We start from the raw sequence: 19,101 nt of genomic DNA, 5'->3' as shown, positions 1-19,101 counted from the left end.
AAACAGATGAAAATAGCACATTCTGTTAGAGCACTTGCCCTAGTGGGGTCCTCAAGCTGGTAGCTCTAATGAAGCTCTATCTGAATCGATAATTACACATCTTTCCCTCTGCTATGTCTGGCTGCCAGGTGTTCAACGACTGATGGTGGAGATGATGGTGGAGATGATGGTGGCTGCTGTAGCTCTCATGGTGAAGAGCTGGTTGGGGATGGGGTGTGCTCACAGCCAGATCATCTGCATGTGGAGAACCATGTTTGGGGAGGAGAGATGGGGGCAAGCAGGAGTTTGGACCTTCAGCCACCGCTCTGGGCTGCTGGTCTCGCAGGGATTGCTCTCTGCTGGTCCTAGGGCTGCCCCTAGTAAAAGGATAAAACCTTTCCTCTCTAAAGTGTTAGGTCTGTTGGTGATTTCCAACCCAGTCGGGAGGCTGGTTTCAAGAGGAGATGGCATCTGGGAAGTCCCATCAGCTGTCACCTTCCCAATAAGCTGTAGCTAAACATCCCTCACAGAAAAAATGACTGTGCAGAAGCCCCCGTTGGGTTGTACCTTCTGCTTTCACAATTATTCATTTATGTTAATTAATGCATCTGAATTATTTATTGGCAACTGTATATAACACATCCCTCGTGTATTTTCTGGGCTGTTTACTCAATTCAAACCCACATTTCCCAACATACTTACCGAGTTTAACCTACTGAGTTCCCAGCAGCATGAGTTTGACACGTCCCTCAGCAAGCAGTCTCTGCTTGGTGTCCCCAACCGGCCCGGTGAAGCTGGTGAGGTGACACAGAACCCGCAGGAAAAGCCCCAGAGGTGTCTCTGCTTATGACTCCCCAGGGCTGCCCGGCAAAGGGGTGATCAGGGACCCTTCCCCCGAGCAGGAGTCATTTGTGTGGGGATAACGAACCGTCCCATCTCGAGGGGGATGCTCCTTGGGAACAGCAGCGGAATCGTGCAAAACGCGTCACCGGAGGACCCGCAACCCTCCTGCCTTTACAGCGCGGGGTCTACAAGCCTCAGGACGACCCCGGGGCAGAAGCAGTGCAACCCCCAGCGACCCCCCGGGCGGTCACACAGCTGCTCTCGGGTTTTAAGCGGACAGTGGCTGAGGACGAGGCGAGCGCTCGGCCGCTGGAGGCGCCGCTGTCCGGGCGCGGCTGCAGCGCGACCCGCGGGCTGTTACACACGGACACGAGCGCCGCTGCCCGGCGGGGCCTGGGAACGGGATGGACCGCTGAGGCCCCGCCCAGACGGACCTGGCCGAGGGGCGCCGGGTCGAGGCGAACGGAGCCGAACAGAAGCGGGTCGAGCCGAACGTAGCCGAACGCAACCGAGCGCAGCCGATTCGAACCGAGGTTGAGGGCCGAGCGACGCCGCTCGTCTCTGTGAGTGGATGCGGCTCCGTGTCTCCCGGGCCCCGCCGAGCCCGGCGATGGGCCGAGCCCGCAGCAGGCCTCCCTCCTTCTCCGCTCCCGCCGCCCCCGTCCCGCTCGAGCCGGGACGGGCCGGGGGCTGAGCCGCGGCCTCGCCGGGCCCGCACGGCGGTGCCAGCGCTCTGCTTCTCACCCTGGCAGAGCCCCGGGACCGCCCGCGGTGCCTCATGGCCGGGAAGAAACGGATCGTGGTGTTCGGAGCGACCGGTGAGTGCTCGGGGGAAGGCCCGGGCCCTGCCCGGGGTGCTGCCGCTGCTCGGAGAGCCCCGGGGTGCCGGGCTCTGGGGTGCCGAGCTGTGGCCAGGCCGGGGGGGCGAGGCTGGGCCCTGCCAGGGCTCTGCGGCTGCCGCGGGGGCACAGGGGCTGTGGGTCCCCCAGCAGAGCGCAGGGTCAGCGAGAGCGTCCGAACACCCGGGTTCGGGGCCCGTGGAGGTTCAGGGGTCTGGAGGCCGCCCGCCCGGCTGGAGCAGCAGGCGGGGGGTCCGGCAGGAGGGCGGGCTGGAGGGACTTTGCGTCCGTGTGTCGCAGGGAGTGTGGCGGTGAGCGGGTCCTTCTCACAGCCCCCGCTGCCTCTATGAGCAGAGCCTGCGGGGAGCGGGGCTCTGAGCGGGTCTGCGCTTGCAGGGGCTCAGGGCGGGAGCGTGGCCCGGGCTCTGCTGGAAGATGGGACCTTCGGGGTCCGTGCGGTGACACGGAGGCCCAGGAAGAAGGCGGCCAAGGAGCTGAAGCAGAGGGGAGCTGAGGTGGTGAAGGCAGATCAGGACGATGAGCCGTCACTGGAGCTGGCTTTGTCAGGTGCTTATGGAGCCTTTGTTGTAACCGACTTCTGGGAGCACTGCAGCAAAGAGAAAGAAATTGCACAGGTACTGGTGCTTGCTTTTAACTGGGACCATGTGTAGAATGGCCTGGGAGGGGGCGATCGAGGGACAGCTGTGTGGCACTGGGGTCGGCAGCTTGTAGAGCAGCCTTGCCAGCCCTGATGATTCAAGTGGCCAGTTCAGAAAAGTCCCAAGGCCTTGCAAACAAGCTGAGTCCCAGTTCTTGCAAAGTCAGAACTTGTTCCTTGTTCCCTTGCAGTCGGGTGGCTCCAGGATCTAGTGCCTCAGGGAGCAATTAACATTTAACAATGCCTCAAGACTCAGTGTGGTGGAGAGCACTGCCTGGGAATCAGTAGCAGGAGTGGGAAGACTGCGCTCCACAGAACCTTATGGGGGCTGAGGCAGGGCTGTTGCTGCCTGCAGTCCTGTAGTTCTCTGCTCTTGCAGCTTTGGGGCCAAAATGTGCTGTGGTATGATAAGTCCCAAGGTCTTCCCCAAAGGCATAGTTCACTCCTAGGACAGATTTCACTGAATGGCAGCGAACAAAAGGCAAGATATGTTAGGGTAGTTATGTTGGCCCTGGTAGATCTTTAGGGCTTGTGTTTGCATGCTTGGTGGAGGAGCTAGCATCAAAGTTGGAGGGTGTGTTGCCTTTCTAATGTAGGATGGTGTAAGCAGAGGACTCGGCTCTACCTGGGCAGCTCCCAGAGCTCACTGGGTCTGCTTGACCCTGGTTCCAGCTGAGGGATTGGGGTGCCAGGTGCTGAGGAGTTTGCTCAGCTGGTGTGTTGGATCCTGCCTGCCTGCCCAGTGCAACAAAGGGTAATTGGGGTGTATTGGGATGATGAGAGCCCCTGCATGTCCCAAGGCAGCCATTCTCCTCTTCGTGACTGTCTTCTCCCTTCCCGCAGGGAAAGCGGCTTGCTGACCTGTCAAAGTGCCTCGGTCTGCGCCACGTCATCTACAGTGGCCTGGAGAATGTGAAGCAGCTGACGGGGGGCCAGCTGGAGGTGCCCCACTTTGACGGCAAAGGTGTGGTGGAGGAGTATTTCCATAAAATCGGTGTTCCCACCACAATCATCCGACTGCCATTCTACTTTGAGAATTTCCTCTCCATCTTCAAGCCGCAGAAGGTCCCACAGGGACATGCCTTTGTCCTGGGTAAGACGGGACTTCGTGCTCTCCAGTCACTGTCCTGTAGTCCCCTGTTCGCACTGTGCACCCTGCAGGTGCTTTCCTGGCTTACCACACTGGTGGGTGCTCTTGGCTCTTCCTCACCTCGTGTTCAGAGGCTGGCAGCCAAAAACTCCAGCTGTACCTCCTGGGAGCTGGGCTCCCTCGGGAAGGGCTGCGCTCTGACTGGGATCAATCTCTCCCGTACAGGGCTGCCCATGGGGGACACCCCCATGGACGGGATGGCAGTAGAGGACCTCGGGCCTGTTGTTCTTTGCCTGCTGAAGTCACCGCACGAGTACATAGGCCGAGTGATTGGGCTCAGCGCCGGCAAGCTCACCGGGGCAGAGTACGCTGCTGTCCTCTCCCAGCAGACAGGCAAGACCATGGAAGCCAGCAAGGTGGGAAGCGTGCTTTGCTGTACGTGATGCTCTCGAGTTGGGGGGAGGCTGGCTCAGGACCCTACAGCCTGCCATGGCCTGGGAGTGGGGCAGTGGGGGCATGATCCTTGCACCTTCCCAAAAGCTGCCAGGCAGCAGCAGGGGAGCAGCACAGTCAGCTTCTCCCTTTGGGCCGGAATAGCAGGGGCCCTGTACAGGAGGTGAGCACAGACAGCGCTGGCAGAACAAGTGGTGTCCTGCCCCAGCAGCAAGGTCAGGAGCTGGTGGGGTGGAAGGTCCTTGTGGCTCAATGTATGGGTTTGGTACAACCCAGCGCTGGTGTCCAGCATTAGTGCCACTGCCCCTGCTTGCAGCTGGAGCTCATGCTGGCACCAAAACTGCTATGTCGGTATTGTCACTGAGACGATGCGTGCTCGTGGGGTGCGGCCGAGCAGGTCTGTGCCTGGTTCTGAGGGGCAGCTGCAGTGGAAGGTCTCCAGAAGAGCCAGGGGCTGGACACCTGCAGAACATGTTGTTGCTGGGTGCCCCTCCCATTAGCAGGTTTTCCCCAAGAGCCTTGCTGTGTCACCCTTACAGCGCTCCTGGCCTCTCTGTACCCCATGACTTCTTGTTTTTTGTTTGTGCTTTGGCTGTGCTGCTCATCTTGGGCAGCCATTGTGATGGATGAGGGGTGCAGTGAGCCTCTGCTTTGAGAACAAAGCACTTTTCAGCAAAAATGAAGCACCTGTGATGCTTACTCTAGGTTCTGCTCTCCTGGGACAAATAAGCAGCCCTCCTTTACCAGGGCTCAAGTGCAGAAGCACAGCGGTCCCGCTTTGATTCAGGCAGGGGCTTGGATGCTGGGTTACCAGGTACAGCCTGGGTCACTTGGGCTCCCTGGAGCTCTCCTCGTCCCCCCAGGCCCATGTTTCTAGACCGCCGCAGCTGTGGCTCGTACCCCAGTGGAGGTACATCCCCTGGCAAAGGCTTTCCTCTACCTTGCCCTTCCACTGCGGGGTGCTGCTTCCTTTACACAATCCCGATTGAAATGACTTGTAGAGCACCAGAGCCCTCCTCTCCAGCAGAAATAACACGTCTGGCTGCTCTAATGCAGCCCTCTTCAGCTTCCCAGCATGGTGTGAGGTAGAGGCCCCAGCAGCCCTGTGACAACACTGTTTTCTCCCCACAACTCTTTCTGCAGATCTCACCAGAGGAGTATGAGAAACGTGGCTCCCTTGGGGACAAGGCATTGGCCGCTATGTTCCGGTTCTATGCCCTGAAGCCAGACCGCAACGTGGACCTGACCATGCAACTCAACCCCAAGGCCCGCACTTTCCCTCAGTGGGTGGCAGACAACAAGGCCGCATTCTGACCCATCCTTCTGTCTTCTCCTGCCCGAGCTCCTGCAGCAGGTAGTGGGAACCGGCCAAGGATGTGACCTGCGCTGAGCCACGCTGCTGTTCCACTAGTGCCCTGAAGGGCTGAGGAGAGCTTTGGCCCAGTCTGCACCCTGGGGCTCTCCTGCGCCTTGGTTGAGACTGTTCAGTGGAGCTGGAGCAAGAGAAAAGGCTGTACAGCTGCAGGCAGGTGGGGAAGTGCTACCTTTGCACGCTGTCTTCAGGGAGGTGGTTTTTTTTAGCGATTCTGGGTGTTTTCCCGGCTGTAGGGTGGTGGTGGTTTGTTTTCCCAGGATCACCCTCTTCCTAGCCCGCTTGGGGCTGAACGCAGGAGAAATGCTTGGCCCCACAGGGCCTGCTCTGCAGCCACTGCAGGTGCCCCTGGCAGTCCCACAGCCAGCGCTGGCACGGGCTCTTCAGCAAACAGCACACTGTGGGCTTTCCCTGGGCTGAGGCACCGCAGGCGAGCCGGCGGGCAGAGCAGCATGCCCAGAGAGGTGGGGCACTGCCCCAGCACCACCCTGGCAAAGGGGACTGTGCAGTGACTTCCCATACTGCCTAACAGGAGAACTGAGCCAATTTCCTCAAGTCGGCTCTGATTTGTGGGCCTGACATCTGGGCTCCTAGAGCTTTCAGTTGCTGCCCCCATGAGCTGAGTGAAACGTTTTTGCCAGACTGCTTCCCCCATGCCACCATATGCTTAAGGTGCTCCTTGGGTAGGAGCTTTGGGCTTTGGCAGTTTTGGCCCGTGCTTAAAAGTCAACTTTGTCCCCCAGAGAGGTGCTTAAGACATCTTGCACTGTCCCCTCCCTGTCCCAGAAAAGACCTTTGTTCCTGTTACTGGAGGAGGGAAAGGGGGTGACAGATGAGGTTGGAGGAGTAGAGAAGGCAGCAAGGCACAGCATGTGTTAAATATCTTTATGAAGTCAATCTTATTTACATGAATACAGAATCACTTTACAGACAGTTTAATCAGGAGGCAACACGTGCTTTATTTCAGCAAATTAAGAAGGGCAAGACTACGACATGTCCTTGTTTAACTTGTCAATTAGTATGTGGGCTGATGGTACCTGCACAGTATAACTAACAGCGGGCTACAGTAACCATGAAAATACTCACTGCAAGAGCTCAACTCCACCTGGAAGGAGTGATCCACTTGTATTCTCACACATGCAGGAACAATAACTCTTTGACCAATCCTTTATGCTACAGCTGTTGTGTTAATGTAATAAAATACTTTGTCCCAAACTTGCAAAGGGTTTGGTGATTAACTTGTACCCATTCAGAAGTGACAGCATTTGTGTTGTAACTCTAGTTAATTTGGGTGGAAAAGGGAAACCTGAGGCAAAGTGCAGATTCCATCTCTGCTCTTTGTGCAGGAGATCAGCAGGACTAAGAAGCCCCAGGGCTGCGGAGGGAGCCGGGGCTCTGACCGCTCCCAGCCCTGGGGAGACTTCCCCCTCTGAGATGTGCGGGGCAGCCCGGAGAGCTGTCGTGAAGACGGTTAAAACCCACTGACGCACCAAGCCTCCCAGGAGAAAATAAGCGGTGACAAGTTCACCAAGCACATCTAGCATTAAGAGGGACACCTCAGTGAGCGAGCAGCAGCCATACTGGAGTCCCTACAGCAAACTGCTCTGCTCCGTGCCAGAAGGACAATTTTCATTTCACATTTCCACTGGTTTAGATTCTAAATAATATTTCAACTTTAATTTTTATGAAATAAGCTTCCAGCAGCGGTAAGGACTGTGGAGCAACCTTGAGAGAGATCTGTTTCTGCAAAGCTGGTATTTTCCTTCATTACCATTCCCTAGGACGGTGGGTGGGTTTGTATCGTGATCAGCGTTGGTGCCTCAGTAGTTTGTAGCCTCTCCAGCTGGGATTCTCACGTTGCTGTTGACAGACATTCTTCACTCTCTTGTGCCCGCTGCCAGAAACATTCATCCCCAACTGCAAAGACAATTGCTGCTGGCTCCTAGCTTCCAGTAGAACGCTTCCCTGTAGATGCAAGAGAAAAATTTAATATTTCTGACTGAATCGGCCAAAGGCACAAGAGCACTGCCCCACCTGACCTGCCATCACACTGGCAGAGCAAACATTGATGCCTGCAGTGACAGGAAGCTGAGCCCTTGGAACCCAAGACGCCACGATCTGCCATAGATGATTTCAGGTCTGCAGCGCTCCCTCGCAGCGGAGCAACACCAACTAAACAGCGCCCCGAGTTATAAGAATGTGGCTTCTTTGTGTGATGGGGCCTTTGCTGTGCTTTACAACAAAGATTGATTCCTTCTTGGTGCTGCCAGCCCATGGTAGGGGTGAGCCCATACTGGCACCAGAGGCTCTGCAGGCCCAGCTGTGCCTCCCGGCAAGGCCAGGCTTTGTGATGGCCGCAGAACTGCCTGGTCCCAGCCTTATCAGCTAATGGGAACGCTCTTGGTGCTTTGAATTGGGTACAGCCACTGGAGCAGACAAGGCAGCAGAGCTGCAGGGGCGGCTGCCAACCTCTCTGAAGACGTATCCAGCATTTTTGCTGCAGCAACAATGCGGTTTAGTCCCTGGCTTTTTGCTCCAGGTCACAAGGGACAGCTAGGGCTTTTCACACCAGCGGCTGGAAGGCCTGAGGCTAAGGGAGAAGCAGTGCTGTGCTTTTGCTGCTTCTACCTCCCAAGAAGTGCAAATTCTGCTTAGTGTGGGGGAAAGATGATAATAAAACACAAGAGGCCTCCTACCTCAGATGGGGTGTCAGGAACTAAACATTTTCTTAAGTTTGGAAAGGAATCCCTCCTTGTTCTCCTCAGCCTCAGGCCTATCCCCGCCTGCGTCAGCGCTAGCCGTCCCCCTGCCACCTGGACACAAACAGCAAAGGGCTGCAGTCAGACACATCTCCCACCAGTAGCCAGCACCTCTGACAAAGTGAGAGGGTTATTTTAGACGGGGAATGGTCAAGTTTGCTGGTTTTGCCAGCACCCTTGTGCACAGCGAGTGGTCACCCAGGGCCGCACCTGGCAGTGAGTCACAGTGCTGGACCACTTGCGATGGAAGCACTGCAGAGCTTGGACCCCTGAAGTGGAGGAGACCAGGTAACACCGCTCCCAGCCCTGCAACTGCCAAGGGAAAAACCCTATATTGGTGGTCCTTGAAACAATCTGTCTTCCTGTTCCGTGGTGGTGGTGTGAACCTTTACAGCAAAGCACTGCAAAACCATACTGGGAGCCTGCCTCACATAATTCTTATACAGTGCCCAAACAGTTTCAAGGAGAAAATGAACTCGGGCTAGAATGAAAAAGGCTGCAAGTATTTCAGAACAAGTGCCCAGATAAGGAATCTTACTGGCATCAACAAGCATAATTCTCCTATATAAACAGGTCCTGAGAAGTTGTTTGTCCCCCCAGAAGTGGCTACAGCAAGAACCAAGGAGACCTCTTTGCTGATCTGCTTTTTCTATGGTATAACTGTCAATAACAAGACCCCTGAATCCTCCTCGGGCTTTCTTTGTGCACAGAGAACACAAAGTCCAGCCCTTCCCCGTCCTCCCACAGCTGACTGCTGAGCTCAGACTGATGCAACAGTGTGAAATACTGCGGCCTGTGGCAGAACTCGCATCCATCCACTCAGGGTGTTTCTGGTTCCCAGAGCAAGGACATGCTCTCAGCAACAGCCTGTCTCTATGCTGTAAACTACTGGCACCGTTTTAAATCCGCCTTGCTGCTTAAGTGTGGTAAAAACTAGCAGGCTTACTTTTTAAAATGAAATTTGAAGAGTATTTTTTTCCTTTAGCACATAAACATCTTTAAAAAGCTGGAATGAAGTGTTGTGCTTAGAGATCTCTCCCCTTGCTCCCAAGGCTGACCTTTAATGCTTACCCGCAGTGGAAAAGACATAACTTCTGTGTCATGGAAGCACTAAAAACCACAACACTGGTAAGTAATTTGGCAGATGCCACCTACCAATATCCTGAAGGTCAACCTATATTCGCTACATGTAGTAGAGAGGACCTGAGTTCCTGGGATCATTTAGCAGCTTTGAAAGACACTCGAGCATAGAAAGAAATCACAATCCAACGAGCTTTAAGTTCATTGTTCAATACAAGCAAAGAAAAAGTTGTTTCCCAACAGCACAAGACAAAGCCCTTGCCTTACTGTTCTACTGTATGTTTTTTTCCTGTAGCTATACTATTGCTGCCAGGTACCTGGCCACTGAAACTTAAAACACATCATTGCTGGATCCAAATTTTTAATCTGGAGCTGAAAGAGCAACTTTACAAAGCCCCCAGCTGGCTTCACTCCATCACGCTGGACGCCGTGTCAGTACAGTGGAGCCACCACTCGGCACCAATGCATACATCTCCAAGATTCCCCCGCGTGCACAGAATATGGGCTAGAGCAACCCTGACTGCAGTTCAGCTTTCAAGGAGAAAAACTGCGGTCAGAAGAACAGATTAACTCACACAATAAAATTGGCCCAAGGCACATTCTCTTCTTCTACCTCTGCTACTAAGACAAGTTACTTCTGGCACAGGGGTAGAAGCGGGGAGCAGAGGCTTTCATAACCACAGTGAGACTCACCACAACTTGTCAGGGCCCAGGAGGAGCTCAACACCTGCTCTCTACTCCTGCACAGATTTGCCCAGTAAGTATTAAAGTTCTGGGGGAAGAGGCTCCCTCCTTGCTCTGTGCTACAGCCTACCGACATCACACTAAAACTATTTCCGATACAACATGCTTGGCAGGCTGTGCTGACACGCTGTCTCGAGGTGACCTAGGCTCACCTTCCTCCCCAGGAGCCCCGGGAAGCACCCTGCACTCCCACGCCACCTCCATGAGGAAGAAGCGCTAATTCACGCCGCTCACCTGATGCTGTATTTGTGACCCCGTTCACCGTGCCCTCCACATCTGTCTCATCCTCAGCATAGCTCATCATCAGGGCTCTCTGGCGATCTGTCAGCCTCCTGCATATTGAAGACAGAAGTGTTGGTTACAGCTGTTTTTTGGGACAGATGTGTCTACACGTCTCCTTAACCTTCTCTGGCAGCATACACGAGAGGCAGCTACTGGAACTGCAAGATTAATACACCTGGCATACACTGAGAATCCCTACAGTGCTCTTAAAATGGGAAATCTACAATGAAGAAGCCCCAAAGAGGAGAGATATGACGTGCTGCATTTCACCAAACTGTAGTGAAAAAAACAAAGTATTTTGAAGTGCTGAGAAGAACCAGGTGGAGCTGCAACAGAACACACGTCTGCTGGGGAGACCTGAGGAAAGAACTCCCTTGCCAAGTGCAGCAATACAAGCTAACGAGGTTATTCCACCGCAGGAGCAGAGGGTGGCTGAGCAGTCTGAAAAGCAACTCCCAAGGACTTCAGTTCCTTTAAGCTGTAAGTCTAAGAGCAAAGATGCATTTTGAGCCAGAACACTGAATCTGTGCAACAGGGATCCAGACAGAATCGCAGACAGCCAGACAAATACGCAGGTGCAGAACTACGTATATGTTTCCAGGCTTTAGGATTTTTGGGGCTGGGTTGCCAAATGTTATTATTACCAAAAAAAAAAAAAAAAAAACCCACATAAAAACCCCCTCTCATTAGAATAAAAAGCAGAGTGAGAAATTAATCATCTTGATAAAGCAGTAAGGAACTTTCACAAAATCTTTCTGAACAGCATTTTTTGCAAAAAGTTCAAGATTTCACAGAAACTCGCATTAGGTCTACTTACTGAGGAATTTTTATCTTTATGTGAATGTAGTGGTCTCCGTAGCCATAACTGTTAACTTTGGGAATGCCTTTCCCACTCATTCGAATTCTCTGGTCTGGCTGAATACCAGGGGGTATCTATGGACACAGAGGAGTCACATTTATTACTCTAGTTTAGCAATTTATATGGTAATTACATGTCTACAAAAATGAACTACTTCTCCAGCAAGCTTCAAAGTAGGATGGGAGAGATCTGATATGTTCATGCACCTGGACACATTCAGAAGCCAAATCAATAATGACAGAAAGGCTTTTGAAGGAATAAGTAGAGAATCGCACATGGTCTGTAGACCTTTGATGGGATTTGTCCAGCAATCCACCCAGCCCAGCCCAGCCAAGCCCTTCCCTTCCCTGGCCCTACACAGCAATAGGAAAGGAGGGTGACCAGGCAGGTCACAGACTACCTGGTGGCTCAATCCTGAAGAAGTCCGAAACTCGACACTGGCAGACTTAGATTTGCACCATTTTTGCAGCAAAGGAGAAGTCTCTGCTGTCCCACATTAATTTATGCCCAAGCTCTTTCACATAATGGTACTCACTGTGATATTGATTGTCTCATACAGGCCTTGACATCTGGCTGTGCCTCCCAGAACAGCCTGTGCTACTGAAATGAGGAGGTCTGAATGGATATCTGCTCCGTTTCTTCTGAACACAGAACTCTTCTGAACCTAAAAGGCAGGCAGTTCCCAAGAGAAGTAGGCACAACCAAGTTCTCACAGTAAACAGCTTTGAAAATTCTTATAAAAAAACCCCACCAGAATGCTGTAGTCAGACCCTTTACCATCTACAAGCTGCACAGCTAAGAAGTGTAAGTTAATGTTCAGTCTTTTAGAAAAACACAGATCTTGACATGACTGTAATTAGCCAGAGGCTTAGGAGGATGCCTTGCTTCCTAGCTCAGCAACTCCCTCCCCTAATCCTGTTGTTCATTTATCAGTGTCAGCATGATTCTGCAGAGGCAGAGAAGACACTGCCTTGCCCAGCACCCGGAACAGAGGAAATCCAGAAGAGAAGAGGAAGGCAAGCACCTTTGCAGTGGCCTCACAAGCTGGAAGAGAATTACACCCTCCTGCACCACAAAAAAGGTCCTGAAAAAAATTCTGTCCTTGCCAGAAATGCATATGACAGGATACCTACAGGCTACAAAACATGTCCTAAGCAGCACTTAACGTGTGTCTGCAAAAGGACATTTGACCAGCCAGCCTCCTACGGGCGTTCCTGCAGCCCTCCTCGGCGCTCCCACCCGTGCAAGCTTGACTTCCAAGTCACTCAAGGCATCAAGAACCTACTCTGCATTTTGATGTCCATGACCCTAAAGGCCTCGTCCTGGAACAAACAGCACAATTCTTCATGAGCAGATTTAACGTTACACCACTTGTTACAATGCAGATCTTCTGCTATCTCAGAAAGTTCACGTGGATTGTGTTACCTCAGCTGTTCCAAAGGATCATTCGCTCTTCCTCCTCCACCCCCCATTGAGTCCCTCAGACTTCACAGGCAGTTGTGAAGGGAAAAAGCAACTAACAAATACTGAAAATAGCCAAAAATTTAATGATGCATACCCTGAATGTAATGAAAATTTCCTTCTTCCCCACAGGCATCCGAACTGTCTGCCCATCCTCAACACCTGCAAACAGAAAAAAAGAGGGAATGTTACCTTGCATTATAATTCACATGTTACTTGAATGCCTGCAGCTCTTGCCGTCCCCAAGCGCCTGCCACCACAGCAGCACGAGGCACAAGACCTACCAGCGGGCAGCACAGTAACACTCTCCACAGGCGCCCAGGAGCTGTGGCCAAAGGAAGGGGGTGTCAGCACACATTTACACCTGACGTGATCACTACACCCCAAGCAGGCTCATTACTTCAATCCCTACAGAATTCTTTTGGGAAATGCATCAGGCTAAGGAACACAGGGCAGCCTCCACAAGCTGCAGGAAAGTTACAGGCTGCTCACCCAGGGCGGTCTCAAAGCAGCAATTCTTCAGCCCCTCTGCTCATTTTATTCTCTCTGGTGAGGAAGGCCATCAGCACACTGCTCTGAGAAAAGCTAAGGCTTTCAAGATTCCCACCCTCTCCCCAGGCTTCATCAAAGACAAACAGAAGTCCCAAGGCAACAAAGCATTTGAGAGCTTCACTCTTCAAAAGCTGCCTACAAGGATCCATGCAAGAACCAAAGCCTCAGCTCAGGAAGGGCAAAGCAAACATTTCTATCCATGTCCAAAAAGTTCATCTCCTTACTAGCCCTTTCAGCTGCCAAGCTATCAGCCTGCTTTGTTCTTACAACTTCTCTGCAGCAAAACTTCTTACATTGCTCTGACATTGGTACCTGGCAGGGGCTTGACGGAAAGTGCCTTGACGGAAAGTGCCTTGCTGTTGGCCAAGTGGAAGCAAATCACTATGGTTATTTATCAGAGCAGCACACAAGTACAGCACTAACCAGCTGGTACAGGAACCATCACTGTCTTCTTTTGTTTGGTTTGTCCTGTTCCTCGACATACCACGCATGGAGTTGTTATGATGGTACCACGACCGCCGCATCGTCGGCAGGTAGAGCGCATTACAAAAGGGCCGGTATTTATTGTCTCCTAGTGAAAAAAACAAAAATCATACAAATATTTGGTACTGAGCTGGTACTTTTCACTTCAAAAACGCTGCCAGTGACTGGCCCAGCACATTTGGGTCCCTCTAATTGCACATTTAACCTGACAGGATGAGACCCTTTAGCAAGGGGTGCAGCAGAAAACTGGCTCAGAAATCCAGAGAGGATGCTGCTTGTGAGAAGCTGGATCAGATGCAACCAGATTCAGATTCTGATTTCCACTGAAAACCATCACTACAGTGAGCAAGTGTCTCATGGCAAGTGGAAGGGAAACACAACGTGTCATCTCTAGGATTTAATGTGCAAGCAGGAGCAAAGCTCTTTCACAAGGAACTACAAATGTCTGTGTTTTGAGGAATCCAAGGACAATCCACTTGCATGAATTATTGCCAGTGTCCAGGAAAATGTTACAGAGACCAAGCTATGGACTGAATTGGGAAAGCCACCCACCAGACTGAAGCACGTGAGGAAACAGTGGGAAGAGCTCACAGTCTCCTCTGTCCAACTACACCTGTTCTGTGCAGGGAGATGTTCTGGTCACAGACCGACTGCTGGTGCCCATTTTCATGAGTGGAAACTGGAAGCCTGAAGCTTGATCATTGTTTATTGTAAGTAACACCATCTTTTTATTTCAAGATTACCCTCGTGCCATTATCACCTTCCTCCTTCCTCCACCCCTAATTAAAAGTATCCCATTTAACGCCCAAGAAATTTCAGAACTGTTACACTATACAAATGTGGTTTGCTGGATGTACAACACCACAGGGTTTAGCCCTGAAGGTCGGTGCTTTTAGCTGCACAGAGCACTCCTTTAATATGAGGATAATCTTCCTACCACATATTAACATGAAGTTCACATTAACCTGGCTTCACCCAAGATAAGCTGATGACTGTAGGGAGAATTTTTCACCATGGAAGGGACTGACTTGTCCCAACAAGGATAAGCACAGCAGAACCTGTGTCTTAAGAAGCTCTTACCATGCCAGTGCCACTGCAGTAGTGACAGCGCTGTGCTTTGGTACCAGGCTCGTGTCCTTTACCATGGCATCTCTCACAGGAGTCGTTGATGTTCACCACAATCTCTTTGTTAACACCTTTTGCAGCTTGGGTGAACGTCAGTTCCATGATATACTGTACAGGAAACAGGGACATTGATTTACAACTGATGTGCAATGGGGTCTTAAGCAGAATGAAATTGTTCTAGGCCAAATATCAAACAACGCTTAAAATACATCCGGATAATAGATGGGAGGAGAAACGGATGGACAATGCATTCAGAAGAGGTGTGTCTCATTTGAGGAAGCAATAATCTGTCTCATAATAAAAAGGGGTACAAAAGGAATACAGGAATAATGATTACACCAGTCTGATGAGCAGTTATGTAGCAGAAATAAGATTTAAAAATAGAAAAGGAAGTAAAAATAGAAGTCAAGCATTTGCCTGCCCTCAGGAAGACTCTTAAAATTCCTAAAGGTTTTGTTTGATGGGAATGCAGCAACAGGGGAGGGTGAAGGCCTTCAATCCCAATGAGAGTATCAGCTCTTCCTCATTAAACTCTTTACTTACCAAGAGAAGTCATCGGCAAAGATGAATGCACAAAATAGAAAATTCTGTTTATAACAAAAAGGCCATTTTTAGTAAAGCCAAAACTACTGAACTCCAAGCAGTTCTGAAGGGAGCACATGAACCAACACTGTCAATATTTAAAAGAGCATTGAGCTGCAGTAAAAAGTCATAGGTTTTGTTTTGCTATAGGCTTCACTGCAAAGTTAAGCCAATTAAGTTGCAAAATTAAGCAAATAAAGCAGTCAAACCTAATGCTGGAAGGCTTGTTTTATAGTAAAGAGGTATTTTGTGGTTTCTAGCATTAGAGATCAAAGCAGACACATGTAAATCAACGTACAGCAGAAAAGATGCCTCTACAATGATGGAATTGTTTGGCAGCACCAACTGGTGTCAGTAAACACCAGATGAAGTAGCTGAAGTCCAGAAAAAAACAGTCTCTGAAGGTGTGGAGAATGTATCCACATGGCTTACCAAAAATATGTGATTCTCCCACCCATACAATGGGACACTCACGTGTTGACACTCCCAGAGCAAATTCTTTGTTTAAGCCTGCTCCCAGAGTGATCTGTGACAGACTCATGTCCCTCTCCAGCTTTTGCGGTTTTCTCATTTTCATTTCATTACTCAGAAAATAAACGCACTTCATACCTCCTGTGGCTGGTCAAAGACACTCTGAAAATCACCAAAAGGGGATCCCGAAAACTCTCCGAAGATTTTTTTGAACAGCTCTTCTGGATCAATCGACGGACCGGTGCTCCAGTACTGCCGCCCTGCGCCAGCACCCGCTGCGCCAGGATCAAAGCTAGCCGTGCCATACGCATCATACTGTTTCCGTTTCACTTCATCACTTAAGACCTTTGAGGCAAAAAGAATGATGCCATCAGGATCTGGAGACAGATCCCGAGCAAGTGGACAGCCTGTATCTGCAGGGCAGCGTCTCTCGCAATTCCAGGCTACTGGTGTTACTGCCACAAACCCATGTTCTCAAACGTGCCTGTCATCAGGAGGGCTACTCCAGTGCTCAGCAGCGCACGAATTACTGAAAAGCTCCTTCTTCCCTACCCAGCTCATCATCATCAGGAAAATTACAATATCTTACTAATTTATAATAATCAAGAATAGCTTACATTATATAGTTGACCATTAATATCTCATGTAAAAGCTGGTGGTAAGAGTGCTGGGGTAAACTGAAAACTGACAAGAGCAAAAAAAAAACCACAAGAAGATTTCTGAACAAGCTGAAGAGCAGGAAGAAACAGGGCTGGGGTGCAACACAGTAGAAGGTACCTCTGTATCAAACACCTGGTAACTGCTGACAGGTTTTTGGTTTATTTAAGCTGACCGATAATTCCCCTGTAGTAACCACGGCACCCTTGCCAGTCACTCACTGCTAAGAAAGAGCCCAAATCAAGCAGCCAAAACCAGATCCAGCTAAATCAGATATTTGGACCAAGTAATTTCCTGGAGACACTGTTGGGACAGAGGCAGTCACACCTAAAGCAAAAAATTAGCCACAATTTTACCGGAAATGCATGCAATAAATGTTTCCCTCCATCTACCCTCCAACCTTTCTTCCTTTTCATGATAACAAAATCCTGCATATTACCTCATAGGCTTCTGCCAGCTGAGAGAACTTCTCTTTGGCTTTAGGGTCATCTTTATTTGTATCAGGGTGGTATTTCTTTGCCAGCTAAACAATAAGAATTCAAGTATTAGAGACAAACAAAACTAACTCACTTTAGCATGGAGAAACACATCAGGTAGAGCTTGGCGCTCACTCCGTATTTTAGGTAACTAATAGGCTTTATTTTCCATTATCATCCCAGTACAAGGAACAACAGAAGCTGCTCCTCAATCTCCCAGCAATCCCAGGACCTTCTGGAGGGACACCTCAGATGACAGCACAGGCAAAGCCCCCTTTTGAGGAGATCCCCAAACCCCTGTGCTGAGCTTTCCCCCCACCACCTCTCCTCTCCAGTGGGCCAAAGACAGAGATGCCAAAGCAGGGTTTGATCTCTGCCGTGCAGAGCAGGCCGTGCCGTGCAGCTACGGCTCCTCTGCCAGGACACAGGCCCGGTGCTTGCCTGCCTGCCCCGGCAGCAGGTGTGTCCCCCCCGGCAGCGCGCGTGTCCCCGCTCGGACATGCCTGGTAATAGGCCTTCTTGATCTCCTTCTGGGTGGCGGAGCGGGGCACCCCCAGCACCTGGTAATAGTCCTCCTTGGCGCGGCCCGCGGCGCTGCTGTGGAAGGCGGCGGCGGCAACGCGCTTCGTGCCTGCGGGAGAGGAGGACAGAGGGGCCGGGGTGAGGGCCGGGTCAGTGCCGCGGAGGGCAGGAGGCGGGACAAGGCCGCGGGAAGGGGCCCGGCCCCCGCCCGGCCCTGACGCGACCGCCCGCGGCTCGCCGCCCCCCGCCCCGGCCCGCTGAGGCCCCGCCGCCGCCCCCGGCCCCGCTCACCCACGGCGCAGAGCCCGGTGCGCAGCGGCAGGAGGCGGCGGGCGGCGCGGGCCGAGGCGGCGACGGCAGGCGGCGGGACGCTGAGCCCCCGCACCAGCCAGACGAGCGGCAGCCGCCCGTCCCGCCCGCGGCTCCTGCCGGCGGCGGCGGCCACTCCGAGCCAGCGCGCCGAGCTCCCGGCCGCCATCTTGGCCCGCGCGCAGCGCTGCGCCTGCGCCACTGGCGACGCGCGACGTTGCGGAGGAGGACGCCGGGCACGCTCCGCACCTCGGGCCGGCGTCGCGCATGCGCGGGGCCGCTGCTGGGCGGGGCTGCCGGAGAGCGGCGGGGTCAGCGCGGGGCTGGCGGGGAGCGGGGGTGGAGCTGCCACGGGGAGCGCCCGGCAGAGCCCCGGAGTGGCGGGGAGGCGCCGGGAGAGGCCTGTGAGCGGAGCCAGGCGCGGCACAGCACGAGACCCGGCGCGGGGAGAGCGGCAGACGGGACCCTCGTCGGAAAGAGCGTCCTTGTCCCCGGGGAACCGGGCACAGCCAGACCCCGCAACCCCCGGCGGGGCCGAGGCTGCCCGGCCACGGGGAGCCCCCGCTCGCAGCGCCCCGCGCCAGGGAGCGTTCTGCTGGGTGGGTGAAGCATCACAGAACCATGGAAGGGGTTGGTTCGGAAGGGACCTTCGGAGTTCACCTGATCCAACGTGCTGCTGTGAGCGGTGACAGCTTCAACCGGATCAGGTTGCTAAGAGCATCACCAGAGAACAGAAATAAAGGCTGTTCCGAACCCAACCGGCTGTGCCAGCAGCCGCCTGCGCGGGGGTGGGAGCTTTTCTCTAGAGACAAGGATAATTCGTGCCAAGGTCTCTCCTGCCGTCGTTGCCGGGGCTTTGGCACGCCCGTCAGCAGATGCTCGGCCCCGCGGTGTGTGGGAGGCCACGGCAGCGCCGAGGGCGACGTGTCAGGTGTCAGCGCCGAGGGCACACGCCGGTGTCACAGCCCGGGCGGCGGAGGAGACCCTGGCCCCACCGGGTGTGGCTGAGCCGTGGCTGGACACAGGCGGGCCTGGTGGACGCGAATCCAGCCGACTCTTCCTTCCCCCTCCCCGGCAGCTGTCGGTACACAAAGGTTTCTGTTCACTGCCGGCTGCGAGACCGGGGAGGGGACAAGGTCGCGGAGCCCACGGGACTGGAAACCTCCCGCTGTCCCCCCGCACTCTGCCCGGAGGAACAGCTGCCATTGTTTCCGGAGGGACATTTGGACGGCAGCGGGGGGGTCGCAGTCCCGGGTGCCCGTGGGTGGGCAGCTGCCAGGCGGGAGCCCCCGAATCTCTGCAGGAGGCGGGGAAGGGGCTGCAGCCCCCGAGACGGTCACACCCGGGGTGGCTCCAACGCTGGGGCTCAGCCCCAAGGGCGGGGGCTATGAGGAGGGTCCCAGGGTGGCGGTCTCTGTCCCGATCACGGGGACCTCGCCGGGCAGGGACAGCCCGGGGTACCGAACAGAGGGTGGGGGCGCGGGGTCGGGGGCGGGACTAAACAA

The 19,101-nt window shown here is 53.2% G+C and overlaps 2 protein-coding genes across 3 annotated transcripts; one reads left to right on the top strand and one right to left on the bottom strand.

Annotated features, from left to right (window-relative positions):
* Positions 1-1,189: 1,189 nt before the first annotated feature.
* On the top strand, positions 1,190-6,449 carry NMRAL1 (NmrA like redox sensor 1). 2 transcript variants are annotated; one of them, XM_065030875.1, is made up of 6 exons: positions 1,190-1,355; positions 1,575-1,640; positions 2,058-2,296; positions 3,163-3,412; positions 3,635-3,825; positions 5,006-6,449. In XM_065030875.1, exons 2-6 carry the CDS (start codon positions 1,601-1,603, stop codon positions 5,174-5,176), a joined length of 891 nt encoding a protein of 296 aa, XP_064886947.1. In that variant the 5' UTR covers positions 1,190-1,355; positions 1,575-1,600; the 3' UTR covers positions 5,177-6,449. The 2 variants fall into 2 exon arrangements, with proteins under 2 accessions (XP_064886947.1, XP_064886948.1); XM_065030876.1 differs by having other exon boundaries at positions 1,197-1,385.
* On the bottom strand, positions 6,105-17,817 carry DNAJA3 (DnaJ heat shock protein family (Hsp40) member A3). Its single transcript, XM_065030877.1, has 11 exons — positions 17,579-17,817; positions 17,269-17,396; positions 16,729-16,812; positions 15,771-15,977; positions 14,535-14,687; positions 13,395-13,542; positions 12,517-12,581; positions 11,494-11,622; positions 10,917-11,032; positions 10,052-10,149; positions 6,105-7,199 (listed from the first exon to the last, which is right to left on the bottom strand). Exons 1-11 carry the CDS (start codon positions 17,763-17,765, stop codon positions 7,177-7,179), a joined length of 1,338 nt encoding a protein of 445 aa, XP_064886949.1. The 5' UTR covers positions 17,766-17,817; the 3' UTR covers positions 6,105-7,176.
* Between the last annotated feature and the right edge of the window lie 1,284 nt (positions 17,818-19,101).

The sequence above is a fragment of the Columba livia genome, chromosome 15, assembly GCF_036013475.1.
Source record: "Columba livia isolate bColLiv1 breed racing homer chromosome 15, bColLiv1.pat.W.v2, whole genome shotgun sequence".
NCBI classification, from domain to species: Eukaryota; Metazoa; Chordata; class Aves; order Columbiformes; family Columbidae; genus Columba; species Columba livia.
This window is presented reverse-complemented; position numbering and strand designations above follow the sequence as displayed.

What these genes read in the sequence shown, in the direction of transcription:
- NMRAL1 (XM_065030875.1), top strand. Translation starts at nt 1,601, where the DNA reads ATGGCCGGGAAGAAACGGATCGTGGTGTTCGGAGCGACCG. An exon ending in AAGAGAAAGAAATTGCACAG is followed by an intron (nt 2,297 to 3,162) that starts GTACTGGTGCTT and finishes CCCTTCCCGCAG; the next exon opens with GGAAAGCGGCTTGCTGACCT. An exon ending in AGACCATGGAAGCCAGCAAG is followed by an intron (nt 3,826 to 5,005) that starts GTGGGAAGCGTG and finishes CTCTTTCTGCAG; the next exon opens with ATCTCACCAGAGGAGTATGA.
- DNAJA3 (XM_065030877.1), bottom strand. Translation starts at nt 17,765, where the DNA reads ATGGCGGCCGGGAGCTCGGCGCGCTGGCTCGGAGTGGCCGCCGCCGCC. An exon ending in CACCGGGCTCTGCGCCGTGG is followed by an intron (nt 17,397 to 17,578) that starts GTGAGCGGGGCC and finishes CCTCTCCCGCAG; the next exon opens with GCACGAAGCGCGTTGCCGCC. An exon ending in ATGAGACAATCAATATCACA is followed by an intron (nt 11,033 to 11,493) that starts GTGAGTACCATT and finishes CTGTGTCCATAG; the next exon opens with ATACCCCCTGGTATTCAGCC.